Source organism: Coturnix japonica, chromosome 1, assembly GCF_054131305.1.
Source record: "Coturnix japonica strain WE chromosome 1, WE-NBRP24, whole genome shotgun sequence".
Classification (NCBI taxonomy): Eukaryota; Metazoa; Chordata; class Aves; order Galliformes; family Phasianidae; genus Coturnix; species Coturnix japonica.
This window is the reverse complement of record NC_140663.1, coordinates 115,821,842-115,837,225: the sequence shown is the minus strand read 5'-3', so window position 1 is coordinate 115,837,225 and position 15,384 is coordinate 115,821,842. Positions and strand designations below refer to the sequence as shown.

General features: G+C 33.5%; 1 protein-coding gene across 21 annotated transcripts in view; it reads left to right on the top strand.

Moving 5' to 3' along the window:
* The window catches only part of STS (steroid sulfatase), a 93,076-nt gene that overhangs the window by 29,929 nt on the left and 47,763 nt on the right, over nt 1-15,384 (top strand). For 18 of the 21 annotated variants that reach the window (XR_014947446.1, XM_085550878.1, XM_015848896.3 and 15 more), the window contains one exon: nt 5,375-5,511. Coding sequence is in view for 19 of the 21 variants with exons in the window: in XM_085550878.1 (XP_085407004.1) it covers nt 5,375-5,511 (137 nt within the window). In the remaining 2 variants the exon portion in view is untranslated. Of the gene's footprint in view, nt 1-5,374; nt 5,512-10,839; nt 10,886-15,384 lie in introns of all 21 variants that reach the window. The other 3 variants (XR_014947444.1, XM_085550909.1, XM_085550904.1) reach the window with 1 other exon arrangement.

Here is a 15,384-nt window from a genome sequence, read left to right as displayed (position 1 = left end):
AGAAACAAACGGGATTTAACAGCTGACAGACATCTAACAATCAAAAATGAAGGACTGCAGATTTTTGGTAGACATACCTGCTTCATAGCTTTTTTTTTTTTTTTTTTTTTTTTTTTTTACGGAGCAGTCCTCTTTTAGCCACACAAGTGAAAGTGACTATATACTTAATTTATTACACAGGTCTTCTTTGTTTCGATAAGTATCTAACTCAGTTGTCTACAACAGTAATCTACACACAAGTATAGCAGGGTTCAAATAACAGTGAATTTGCAAAATTATCTTTCAGCTTAACTGATTCTTAATATATTCTGTCATCCAACTAATACTCACTAGCTATTATACGTATTTTATTTGGCTAATTATCATCACAGTGAATATATAGTGAAGTTCCAATCTTCAGCAGTAGTAGTAGTTTCTCTGTAGGTTATTAATTTCACATATATATGTACATATGAAATTTTATACATGTGTGTATATATATATATATATATGTAGTTATATGCATAACAAAGACAATAAACAACACAGAATAGATATTTTATCTATGTAAGTTTATTACGCTTATTTTCTGTCTTTGTAAGTTCTTCAGAGTTCAGGCAATGGATTTTCTTGATATTGTTTTCTTCCCTAATTATTTCTACCATGCTGACAGCTTTATGACTTCTTAATATATATATATTCATTAATTTTGATAGTTTTTAATCCTTAGAGTTTCCTCACAGAATAGCTATGCATTGCTATACTTACTCTTCTTCACTCTGTTTTTTAGAAAGCTGATATAGTATTTTTTCTTCCTCAGTCCAGTATATGTTTATTATTCTTTTAATTTGCTCATAGGTAGAGAGAAAGAGAGTAAATACAATATTGAACACTCAGAAATGACACTGCAGAAGAATATATACAATTCCATGTGACGGATCTGAAGTATGCAAGTGCTCACTCTCATTATAAGTGGACAGGTCAGCTCACTGTATGTTAATTCTAACTTTTACCCAAGAGCAAGTGCACGTACATATTTTAAACATAACAGAATGCTCTCTAGACATTACAGTATATCTGAAAGTCAAATGGATGCTAATTATTTCAAGTTCAATGTGGTTGTCGCTCATGTTTTTTCAGCATATCCTTTAATAGATAATCAGCTGCACAGACAATCCAAGTAAGAAAATGTCAGGCCTTTTTTTAACATCTTAGCGACTAGTAAGACAAAAGTATCACTCTGTGTCAAACAGAAACTCTCTTAACAATTCAGATAGCTGATTACAATTAACAGCATTTTGTTTTTCAAATAAGGGTGAAATTTTGTTTTTATAGTAAAGATGATATTGAGAAATTTTCATGCACTTTTTTTTTTTTTTTCCTCCAGTCATAGATTACATAGCCATAATGTTCAAAATTTGTGCTAGTAGGTAATTTTATTTTTTTTAACTGTTTATCTATTCTATTTCAGTGCTTGAAAGACTGTCAAGTATCTAGATTTATTTTCATCTACTCTAGCAGTCTTGTTTGGAATTTTTCCATGTGTCACTAGGTGTTAATATTAGGTACTTGGCGTGTTGTACTGAAGTTAGAGCTCAGAACTCAACCACATTTTAATAAAGCACAGTGTTCATCTAGTGCAGAAGACATGAAGTGTAAGAAAGACATGGAGCTGTTGGAGCAGTTCCTGAGGAGGGCAATGACACTATTAGAGGTCTGGAGAACTTCTCCCTTGAAGAATGGCAGATGGAGCTGAGCTTGTTCAGCCTGGAGATCAGAAATCTCTGGGGAGACCTCATTTTGACCTTCCAGTACTTAAAAGGAGCTTACAAACAAGATGGAAATTGACTTTTTACATGGTCTGATAGTGATAGGACAAAGGAGAATGTTTTTTTGCCAAAAGAGATGCAATTTAGATGAGCTGTTCAGTTTTTACTCAGAGAGTGGTGTGGCATGGGCACTAGTTGCCCAAAGAAATTAAGAATGACCCATCCCTCAAGGTGTTCAAGGCCAGGTTAGATGGGGCACTGAGCAGCCTGATCTGGGTGGCAACCCTGCTCATAGCTGTGGAAGTGAAACTGGTTAAACTTTAATGTCTCTTACAATCCAAAGCCATTCATCCTATGATTTTCAAGCAAAGCTAGGTATATCTACTTTCATAGCTGCTATGAATGCTTAAAAGTGTACTTTAGGATGAAATTTGAGGACAATTTTACATTAACAGAAAACCTGTTCAGAAAGGTAGTACCTGTTCAGCACATTAAAGATTAATACAGAGTTTATTGTGGGCAAGTAAAACTAAGCCCATGTCGTGTTTCCACTTAGTTTCCAGAATTAAATTGTGCAGAAAATGTCCCTCTGATTTGACAGCCACAGGCCTACAAATACTAAACCTTGCCTATTGTTCTACCACAGTGGTTTAGGATGAACATCAGTGTTTGGGAAGACAGAAAGGAGTACCCAAGGAGCATTTAGTTCAGTGAATACTCGAAACAAAATAACAATAAAAAAGAATTAAGGACCTGTTAGGTGAAGGGTGACCTCGGATTAAAGCTGTTTGGTTTTTTTGTGTTTTATTTTTACAGCTCAAGCCTGAACTAAGTATTTGAAAAACATAAAGACTCCTCACAGTAAATGAGCAGAATTAAATACTATATAGTGCAGAGGTGCTACCAGCAATGTGATGTATTTAGATGTTTTCAGTGTCAGTTAAGTGTACATTAAGGAATGTGGTATGTTGGATCCATGTAATTTCTCTTGCTACTCAGTAGACTGAAAAGAATATGATTTGTGTTAGAATAAAAATTGCCTTCTAGATTTGGGTGAGTGAACCTCAGCTCTTTAGAAGCTGACATTCCCTGTGTTTGAAGTGTGTAAAAGGTAGTGATGATACATCTTTGAAGGAACTGTTTACTGAAGTGATTCAGGAGAATGAAGTTGTTATTGTCAAATTTCTCTCCTACCTACTAACTGATATTTTCATTCCACTTTCAAGGTCATATTAAAAAGTAGTCTTTTATGATTCTCCTCAAGGAGTGTTGGCAGGAGATAAATAGCTGCCTGTGATCTTTTATAGGATATTAATAGGTGAGACACTTCTCCAGCTGACAGTGAGCTGTCAATCAGAACCTGTCAATTTGGGTTGCAAAGGAGAGAATGATTTAGTGCCCCTCTATGTCAGTCATTGATTGGATGCCTTTTATGAAAGTTTGATTTTTATATCAGTTCCATTAAAGAAAAGAATTGCTGTGTCTTGGAAATAATGTACTTTAGCTATACAGATATGCATTTACAAGCACAGTCTGTAAAACTGCATGAAAAGTAAATCATGCCTGCACTGTTACAAGTAAAAAGTATATGTTTTGTTGTATTCCACCCAAACATTTATGCATTGCTCTCAATTCAGTGAACTGTGATCAAGGAAAAAGCTGAAGATTCAGATGCAATAAAAGAATTCAGATTGTAAAAACAAAAACAAACAAACAAAACAAACAAAAAACAAACAAACAAACAAAAAAACAGAAACAGCTGCCTTATAGAAATGTTTTTACTGAAGGGTCAGTGTTAGATTAAGATAGATATTAAATATTAAATTTATCAGTATGCATCTTTTTTACTTGAGATGCTGACATTTTCAGTCTTTTTAATTGACTCAGAAGCTTTCTATATTATTTTTGCTACAGTAGTGAAAGCTTCTCACATATATGACCTATCAAATAACAATAAATACAAACTTCATGGTAAATATATATTTTAAGAGAAATATTATCATTTTATTTTTGGGAATCTCTACTTTATAATATGCTTATCAGTACTGAGATCATAAGGAATATATGAAAAATTATCTGAAGGGAATTCAAATATTCCTTTTCAATTTCCCACATGATAAATGTTCTATTTATTTTGTTATTACATGAACACTTTTTTAAAAAAGGAGATGTATTTATGGAGAAAACTTTCCAGTCTGAAACACTGTTATGCATTGAGTAATCTAGGTAAAATTTTCCCTTTTTATGATTATTCATTGCTGCCTGTGTCAATAAGAAAGTTTAATCATGCAACTTCTTCCAGAACAGATGCAATCAGAGAAGATAAATAGATCAAAATATACTATATTTGTTAATTTTTCTTGTTAGTAGAATACTGTTGTCATATGACTATCTTTTATGAAAATACTTTTTTGATGGATCATAACATATATATTTTAAAATGAACAATTTGCATGTGCTTATCTGAATTGTTCCTCCATCCCTTTAAAAGATGGATGAATTAACTGCATGAGGAAATATATAGTTTTCCTTCAGTGTTGATGTGAATCATATATATTAACCACTACATAAGTGGCAGGGGAAAATACAGTAAATAACCCCCCAAATGCTCTATAATTAGCTGAGTGTCTTAAGGTGAGTGAAGTTCTCTGGCTAGAGCTCTTCTGATTCAGCTGAAATTTACAGCATGTTTAATATATTACAAATATTGTTAGAGCATATAGTACTAAATTCAGCAAGTACTGATTTTTTGTTTTTTTTTTAACTTTTAAGTAAAGTTCTATAAATAAGACATAAGGAAATGTTCTTATTTGAGCTTTTATTTCGCAGCCTGCTGGAACTGATCATAAATATTGTGTTGACATATCACACGAACAGCAAAATTTACAGTCTGTTTATTGCACTCTTTCCTCTCAGTTCAAGAAATAGAATTAAAACAATGCAGACTTTATTACTGTGAGAGGAGAACTTTTTTTATATATTAATATGTATTTTAAAATTATTTATGCCTTGATGAAGTGTATAAAAATGCAATGTATTTCTGGTGTTACATGCTGATCATATGCACAGAAACACCTCATTAAATGACAGGAGAAGATAAAGGAAAAAGTGCTAGCATACTTGGTTTGACAGTCTGATATTATGGTATTGGCCCAGGTTCTTATAATTATCTAGTTAGTTGATTACCTTCCATACAACCTTGTTGAAGAAAGTGACATATAAAAGTGATACATACATACATGTATTTTCCTAATGGGTGTGTTTCTGAGCAGCAGTTGCATTAGGGCTCTTAAACATCTACTTCTAAAACTAGCTGATTCTTGCAGCCAGAACCTGCTAGATACCTGGCTTTAAATCCCTTGCTACAAATATAGCAAACAGTAATTGACTGAATTTTGTTTTTGTTTTTAACTTAACTGAAATTTGTACTGTCTGTGTGTTTGTTGTGTGTTCAGGATTTTTCAGGATCCTATTTTGTATTCATTTTGCCTTTTTTTTTTTTTTTTTTTTTAACTCTACTGCCAAAACAATTCAGCTTTGATTTTATTTATTTATTTTTTTTAATAAAACAGACAAAATCTAGGTTTTTTGTTGTAGTTATTTGTTTTGTTTTGCTTTTTCCACAGGAACCATAATGCACCATTTCTTCTTGTCCTGTCTTATCTTCATGTCCATACTGCTCTATATGCTTCAAAAATGTTCAGAGGAAAAAGCAGGCATGGATTATATGGAGATGCAGTAGAGGAAATGGACTGGAGTGTAGGTATGTTGATCTGAGTTTAGTATCAGTGAAGGTAATTCATGCATGTCCATCAAACATAGAATTCTGCAGTTTAGATATCTGTAGCCTATTACACATAATTTCTCCTAATAGGGAGGAAAACAGGTAAAAATTAAAACTACCATCTGATCAAATTTATGTCTTACAAATACCTACTCTCTTCTTTGACTATAATGGTACATCAGTGGACTTTCTTCACGAAAATGGTGTCTCCTTATTGATGAATTTAACTTTGGTGCATATGTATGTAGACTGCTCTGAAAGTAATGTCTCCTATTTATTTTCATGGAAACTACAACAGATACAAAGAGTAAAATAGCTCTACTTGATAGAGCAAATTCTCATCTACAAGCCACTTTTAGCTATGCATTTTTGCTAGTTATGAACAAGAGCCATGTTCATGCAATGCTTTTAAAAATCTGCATGGCCACCTAGAATGTGGCTAATCTTTCATGTAGCTGTAGCCACTGCTGAAATGCACCACCCTCCACCTCCCAGTGCTCACATCCACTGTTTGGTCTCCATAAATGTCCAGCAAGCATTGACTAATGTGAATGGGTGCCATTGAATATTGGTTTATTGCCATGCCACCATCTGCCTCTGACATGGGCCAACATAATAGATTAGGAGGTACTGATTTTGGAGCAGCCCTCGTATTTTTAAATAACGCAAGGTGGATAAACCTTGTGTATGTTCTTTTGCATCTTTTGCATCAAGAATTCTAGTTGCAGAAGTTATAGAACCAAAAACAGTTTGGTTTTCTCACTAAACATGTTTACTCATTTGTAGTTTATTTAGTGCAATACTTGCAGAAATAAACAATATGGCATAAACCTTATGAGCCTGGTCTAGTATTAAATATGGTTGGTGACCCTGCCTATGGTAAGAGGGTTGAAGATTCATGATCCTCGAGGTCTCTTCCTACCCGGGTTATTCTGTGATTCTATGAAATTGTATGTATTTGGAAGGAATGGCTTTCAGTATGTGGGCTAAATGGATTACGTAGAAAAAAAAGTTCTTATGTATGTCTCTTCTGTAAAGAAAGAGGATTTAATTCAGTATGTATTGCATCCTGAATCATTTATGACTTCTGTCAGTGCCAACCTGTATTTAGTAAATCAACTTCTTGCAATGGATAAAGGTATTCACGAGTCCTGTCATTTCTGTTTGTATTACTGCTGTGGTAAACTGCTGATCATTAGCTTGTTTTACTGTCTGGATTTGATTTTTCTATTTTTCTATTCCATATTAGCAAGGATGTTCTAGCCTAATTGATCATTTTCTGTCTTTGGGTTTTGCTGCCTCCTTCAGTAGAGTGGCTCTGGAATTTGAGCACATTGGAAACCTAGGCAGCTGCCATGTGCTATTTCAGACTGTCTGATGCGGAGGTGATAACAGATTGAAAGACAGAATAACCACAGGCTTTTAGTTTCACCCAAACTGTTTCAAACTGCAGGACACCAAAATATGATTTTAAATGATTGAGATAAATCAGATATAAAAATCTAGTAGTGGTAGTATAGGAATTTTGGGAAAACTCAAGAGAAGAGAAATGAGTTTCTTCTAGCATTGTCCTTTATTCTAGGATTATCAGATCTGACAGGACTATAGCAGTTATGAAACAGATCCTTGGCTAGTTTAAACTAGTGTACAAACGTCAAATTTTGTCTCAGCTAAGGATCTGGGTATTTGGTGTTTACGTCTTCAGCAGCAACTCCTCTTCTAAAAGTGATCGAAGGAATAATATAGTCTTTTGTGTGTGTGTGTGTTTTTCTTGCTTTTTTTTTTTATTATTATTATTATTTTTTTAAATTGATGAGAGCACTTACTTATTTCCATTAATTTCCACTGAAAAATTCCAGTCTTAATGAATCAACTATACCACACAAGGTACATTTATTCACTATACTATTCATGCTAGTAACCAGTGATTTCCTGGAGTGCTTCTTAATACATTAGTAGAAAAATCAAAGAGTTATCTGGAAACTGAAATAAATGGAAACTATTAGCTTTCTGCAGAGAGTTGTATTATTATTTTTTAAACAGAATTTAATTTTTATGCACAGAGTAATGTGATTTGCAAAATAAATGAGAATAAATTATGCCACATAGAGCAATATGCTATTCTATCCTTCAATTAAAGACAGTACAAGCATAATAAATAAATAACGAATGTATGGAAAACATGATTATAGTATATCAGCAAAAATATTTGACACTTTCCAGGAAGACTATCACCAACTACAATTCATTTCTTAAAGACATTTCCAGTGTACAATTTGTTGAGTGAGAAATATCAGTTGTTTGTGGATGACTAAAAGAGAAAAGGAAAAAGAAAAAAAAAAGAAAAAAAAAGAAAAAGAAAGAAAAAAGTGGAGAAGACAATGTTACAGTTGTCAAGTAATAGTGAAGGAAAATTTATATCAAATTGGGCCATGAAATGCAAATTCAATATTGTCCCTGATTTGAGAGATCAATTAGTACCAGAAAGAAAACTTTGTGTCATATGGAAGAGAAAGAACAGTTTATTTTCTAAGAGTAAAATAGAGAAGTCCACTCTGACTATGAATCCTAAGTGAAAGACAATTCAATCTTTCTATTTGTTTATTTATTTAAATTCAATTATCTACTTAGGCAATAATTCAATTAAAAGACAATTTCCATGCTAGGAGGTGAAAAAGCGATATACAGCATAAGTAAAATACTCTATTGAATGTTTCATGTTTGTGACTTGTTAAACCAACATTGAAGAGTATGATTATACTCCATGTCAAAAATAGTAAGTAAAAAGTATTTGAAGAAGCTTTAGGTCTGTGTATTTCAACTATTTTTGCATACTGATACATGTTTAACAGAATTCAATGTTTAAAGCATACAGTTATAATGTCACTGTATGTGACATGCCTTAGAGAGTTATTCTCTGGATAATAACATTAAATTTGTTTCGGTGTAAGCTAAGAACCTTATTAATGCTATTAATTATAATTCAACTGAGAGAAGATAAAATAATCTTGTAGTCTAAAATGGAAAAAGAAATGATGAATGAGTGAACAGAGTGTTACCCTTCTTTTCCTCCCTCTTCTTTCATTCCTTCATTTCTGATTCAGCATAGGAAAATAAGTTGATATTTTCAGAAATTTTTTTTGCTCGAAATTGCATAACACTAATTTCATCCAGAAAACACTGTGAAGAGTTCTGAAGCCCTCTGTAAACTTGTATGCAAGCTGCATGCAGATAGACGCAGATAGACTAGTTCAACACCACTTTCAGAAACAGCTGTTTATTTCTCTGTTTATAGTAATAAGCCTACTAACCAGTTTTTAGTCCTTTGTGGAACAATCAAAACCAAATGTCTGAAGTGTAAAAATATCTTAGAAATTGTAGCCCTGCACAAGCTAGGTTTCTGTAAGGTAACTATACTGGATGCCTTCATTATGAGAATGCCATGCAAGCTGAAAAAAACTTAACTGCTTCTCTGCTGTATTCCTTTATTGTGTATTAGAATCTAGTTATGCCAAGATGCAAATAAATAAATAAATAAATTTGCCAACTGATGTTACTTATTTAGAATAAGAGGAGTGGGATCTTAATACAAGCTTGCAGATGAAATATCTTAAAAAGTTCAGTAAAATTCTATGTTGTGAGTGTAACCCCATATCTCTCCAGTACAAAAGAAATGATAGAGCTACTGAAGAAAGTCTAGCAGTGATCTGCAAAGGTGATTTACAGGATTGGAGCATCGCTCCTGTGAGGAAAAGCTGAAAGTACTGGGACTATTCAACACAGGGAATAGAAGGCTCAGGGGGATTTCATCAGTATCTACAAATGCCTGAAGGAATGCGCAATGAAGACAAAGACAGGTTCTTCTCAGTGCCTGCTGACAGGAAAAATGGGTACTGTAGCACAGGAGGTTCCATCAGAAAATCAAAAACATTTATTTAACATGAGGATCATGGAGCCCTGGCACAAGTTGCCCAGAGAGAACGTAAAGTCCTCTCTACCTTGGAGATATTCAAATGCTGTCTGGACATGGGCCTGGTCAACCAGTCTGAGTGAGGTGCTGGACCAGAGGTCTGTTCCAACCTTTAACGATTCCGTGATTCTCTGAGATGTTCAAGAAAAGAGGAAAGAAACTATTGGCTAAAATTGATTTATATTTTGAAAACAAATCAGACATAACTTCTAAGATTTAGTCGGGAGGAACCAAGAAAATATTCACTAAAGAAAACAGAAGAAAAATGCATAATGTTACTACAGTGATTACAGATATTGGGGATGCTGATGATATCTTAAATAGGTTTTCCTTACTAAATTGTGCAGTGTTTTCTTGCTATATCTAATGATGGACGAGGGAAAATTAAGATGTGAAATCTAGAACAGGACATGTAAACTCTAGCTCTTTTAAATGAAATCTCACTACATTTACATTTCCTTCCCAATGAATCACCAAATTTTGATGACTGAGTATTTGAAATAACTATTAGAAAACAGTAAAGACAAATATAAAGTAAGGTAAATGGCTTAGAAGGGATAATGATCACTACAGAATTCAGTAACCTTTACTGAACAGTTCATGTGGAATGTAGCGTTAATACAATTGAAACCTTGGGTTTCGATTAATGTGTATATGTTTAAACAGATAATGTACAATTTCTGTGATCATTAATGTTGATCATTTTCTCCATTTTTTACTTGCATTCAACTCAACTCAAGTGAAGTAAAACAAAGTTCTAAGTAGAGACTATTCCAATGTAGTACAAGAAATTTCTATTGACTGTGTGTTTTTTTTTCTCAGATGCCACTGCTTTAGTAATAGATTGGTAATAATAGAACATTTCCAGAAATAATCTGAAAGCTACTTCTGGAAAAGCATAAAATAGTTATGGGATAGAAATGTACTGTATGCTCACAACCAGTTTAGTAAAATTCTTGCTCTGGTGTAGGTATTGTAGGCTAAGGCACTCATGAAACAAAATACAGGGTCTACATTTTACAGCCAAAAAATTCTTAATTTTTGTATGCTTTCATAGTAGCATGTAATGTATCTTCTATTTCTTAGTAGAAGTATTTTCCTTCTCATTTTAAAACTTATTTTACACTTAGAAACCTACTGGCTCTTAAATTTGAAATGTTTTTGTTTGTTTGTTTGTTTGTTTTGGTTTTGTTGTTGTTTTTTTTTAAATTACAAAGTAATTTAAAAAAACATTTTAGTAATTATTTCAAATTCTATTTCACTGATATTGTATTCCTAGATTTAGATTTTTTGAATATGCTTTTTTAATATACTTTTTTTCCCCTTTAATATGCTAGGAAAGAGTAGTATATTTTATCCTTCTGGGAAACAGACATAGCACCGGTAAGTTTCAGCTGAAACCTATGTCTTTTCATTAATATTATTGTTAATCTCTGTATTTTGTGAATTACCACAGCTTTATTTTAATAGACAGTAAAGTGTTTGTATACTTTCAAACCCTATTTAGACTCCTATTCTCTTAGTGTCAGTCTGGAAATATAACACGAATCTTTTCATAAGTCTGAATTGTGCTAAAAATTTAAGTAAACAATTATATAAAAGAAAAAAACATTCTTATCACTTTCTGTAAAACAATGAATTAGCTATTCTTATTTTTTTCAAGAAAAAAAAAACAAAAAACATATACCTTATATCTTTGCAAGATGAGCCTAATCTGTCATTACTTTTCACCTGATTTATTCATTTATAACAGTGCAAAGTCAATTTAAAGGTAATCAAGGCAGAATGATACCACTGTTATATATGGCAGATAATCAGACTTAAATTGTTTTATCCAGCTATGATGAATGTGACATAATCTTAGCTGAGCCTGAAAACTTAAAAGATAAAACTAAGGTTCTAGAGAGTTGTACCTGGCATATTTCTTGACCTTGCTTTTCTTAACTGATACCGGTATATTCAAAAAACCTAGGTTTACTTTAAGTTGTTTTGGTTATCATTAAAGATGTTCAGCCAGTAACTCTAGGAATAAGGTACGAAGCTAGTTCAGTACTTTATGAATAGTATTTTCCCACTCTGATCTGCCATCCTGCGCTTACTCTAACATAAGAGACTGGGTTGGGTTTTTTTTTTCAGCTAAAATTGTAGGTCAGCTCTTGAAGCATATTAAGTTTTCAAGTCAGATGTGGGAAAGTTGTCAATAAGAATGCAGATTAAATAAGTCTGTAGTTCTTCCTTTTATGATGTGGATGTTCTCCAGTTTTGATCTGGGCTAAAACCCAAATGCATTTTAGATGTCACTTAAACAATAATGATTTTCAGTCAGTACTTAACAGGACTGAATTTAAAAGGTAAGTGATAGAAGACTCCTGTTTACTCTCTGATAAGCCTCCTGAGCTATCTAATCCTCCTTAAGTACAATTTCCTTTTTCTATAGTACATCTTTGAATGCAACAGATCTCCTTTTAACATTATTTACAGGGTTTTAAAGCAGATTGTGAGCAGCCATTCCTATATCATTTTTTAATCTGCCAGGTTTAAATGTCTTAATAATGCAAGCTCCATGATAGAAAACTTCAGTGTAGTGTAGCTTGTTGTAGTAGCAATACTGTCTTCAGAATTTGTCACTATCTGCTGAACAGATTTCATTTGCATCTGATGACACAAAATATCAGCAGAAAATATTAGTGTTAGTGTATTATTCACTTTGCATAAAAGTAATAATAAATTTCTGAAAATTAATCCTAATTAAACAAACAAACAAACAAACAGTGAAATGATGTCACGGAGTTATTTGAGTCCAGGATAAGGGGGCACAGGCCTGGGCCAAAAGGAGAGACAAAGAGCTAACAAGAAAAAGGAATGTGTACTAACAGTTTGCTGCATGATCTGGCTAGCTCTGGCCCTACACCTATAGAGAGGCAGGCTTCGGGCTACATGCTCCAGGAGAGTGGGAGAGGGGGAAGGGCAGAGAGATAGGAGATTACAGTTTTAAGAAAGAGAAAACACAATGGCAATGATCTGATGAGGAACAGTAATTTACTAAATTTAACTAAATCAAACAAAATGAGAGAGACAGGAGTACCCAAAATGCAAGTCAACCATAATATTGCTAGGGAAGCACCTGCTTTCCTCCGCCAGAGGGCCAGAGGGAGTGAAAGCCTAAAGTCTGGTCCAGAGCTCTGCCTTTCTTCCTCTGCCCACGAGGTCCTCCGGGAATGCAGCCCCTCCCATCCGAAGACCAAAAATGTCCATAAAAGGAAGTAAACAGAACCAGAACCTTAACTCTTTCACTAGCATCATTTTTATGATGTTGTGATGTGGAATACCAGCAAGAAAATGACAAAACTGCAACAAATGACATCTAATATTGTGATCAAAATGCTCTAATCAGTGGGGAAAACAAAACAAAACAACAACAACAGCAACAACAAAAACCAAAAAAAAACCAAAAAACAAAAAACCTTTACACTTGAGATAGGCAAATATCTACTGATAGGAGAAAGCTCACAACTTGTTTCAGATAATCTTGGGATAACAGAATCCCAGAGATTCTCCAGCCTATGAGGATATGAAATTCTGCAATAAAATGGGCAACCAACATTTTGTTTGATCTACCACATAAATGATATGTTTTTTTCTTTGTTGATGTTGTTGTGGTTTGTTTTTTGAGAGAAGGAAATGCTTGGGTGGGAAGTCATCATTATTGGAATTGTGAACTCAGTACGGTCTTAAGCCAAAAATAATATGGAACACAGTGGCTTCTCTGTACCCTTGGATGAAGGTTATACATAAGCAGGTACTGCTGGAAAGAAGAAACAAGAACGCACTGAATGTGTCCTTGAGACTAACATTATCCTAACAGCAGAGAATCTCAAAAATACAGACTGAGAACACAGTTTAATGGAAGCTAGTAAAGATTGTGTTGATATTTTGACTCTGTGTAACATTTTTTAGCATGGATACTGTGAAGCTGCTAACTGGAATTAAATTTACTCCACCTCAAAGGAATTCCAGAAGTATATAACAGCCACAGATAGAACTGTATCAGGATGGAAGAGAGGGATATGATTTACAGCTCTCTTTTCTGTCTTTGGAGATTGTGTCCCTGTTTTGAACCTGAAACCTTCAATACTGACTTTATGATGATTTTACCATCTTTTTTTTTTTTTTTTTTTTTTTTTTCTTCTATGCTTAGAACACAAAAAGCAATATCTATCAGAGCACTGTGTACATTCATGTCTCTATGGCCTTCCAGTAACTAAAGGGGCCTACAACAATGTTGAAGAGAGAGTCAGGTTGTGTACTGACAAGAGATAAAAGCTTTAAAGTAAAAGGGGGTAAATTTAGATAAGACATAGGGAAGAAGGTTTTTGGTTTTTTTTTTATATTGCCCAGAACAGCTGTGGATACCAAATCCCTGGTGGTGCTTAAATCAGGTTGGATGGGGCCCTGGGCAGCTTGATCTGGTTACTGGCAAGCCTAACCATGGCAGAGGGATTGGAACTAGACTAAGATCTCCTCTAAAAAGAGTCTATGATTCTAAGGATTAATTAAGGGCAGGATGTCAGACTGGCAACTTTGATGTTATCCAGCTTTGTTTCATTATGTTGCTTAGGAAAAAAACAATATTGAATCTTTACTACATTTTCTAATTTTCCAATTTGTTTCCCATTTTTTTTTTTAATTTTTATTTTTCTACACATTTTATTTGGTGTACTCAAGATATTTTTTACTCAATATATTTATTTTGAAAAGCTTGCTTTTTGTTTTTATTTTATGGTTTTGTCCTGTATTTCATATACATGTCACTCTTTTTAAATTATTTCCTTTCCCTGTCCAGAAATGAAAAGCTTTTTATAGCATATCTTCATGAAAGGCATTGTGTGGTAACCCTGAGAACACCCAAATGAATTTATGTTACATTGGTAAGCACAATACACAAAGGAACATCTGAAGTGCTGAATTGTTTTCTTGAGATGATAGAAGATAAATTCCAGGATAATACAATCTATCTTAGACTAGTGTGAAGTTGTATTCAAAAGTTTCAGTGGATCTTGCAGCTTGCTGCTATCAGAAACTGAGGCAGAAGGGAGATACCTCTTTTACCTCCTTTTCCCTAACAAGCTTCCAAGGAAAGCGTGGTACGGCTGAACAAAATAGAAAAAGGAAAAGTATCTTTATTGTAGAAGGTACTGTTTTCAGTGGTGTGAAAAGTATGGATGCATTTAGGTTGTGTGAAAGAAAACAAAGTGTTTCTTTCTAATTCCAGAGTAGAGTTGGTTAAGCAAACACAGTAAATAAATAATGAATATATATATATATTTTTTCTTCTTTGTTTACAATATAAACGAGTGTAATTTGTCTTGTAAAACCATTATGTCACACTGGAACTTATGCAATCAATTTAGTAGTGTGGAACATTAAAAAGTGTAGGCAGCCTTTGTCATTACTTGTTTTTCAGAAGCTCATTTTGAACAGATTTGGGACTCCATAACTCTGAAGTTTTGGTAGATTGTTAGTAGTACAATCTTCTGTTGATAGTAGTGTTTTCTTACCCTAATTGTCAAAAATAATCATGGCCCATACAGTAGTGTACATATTAGAATATTGTTATGGTATTCTGGTCCCAAAATAGAGTTTTTAGACTAGGTTTCTCTCTCCTATATTGATATGAAATGTCCCATTGATGTAAGTAGTTAGGTTAACTGGTTAACATATTTCCATATCTGAAATAGAGATTTCAACTTCCATTAAGGAAATTTTTGCCTTCCTGATGTGAGAGGGGTACACTTTCATGTAAGGGTAGAATGTGACCTTATGTTTTCCATCTCCTCATATAGTAAGAGCAGGTAATTTATTCTTTTCTTTCCTTTGTAGTT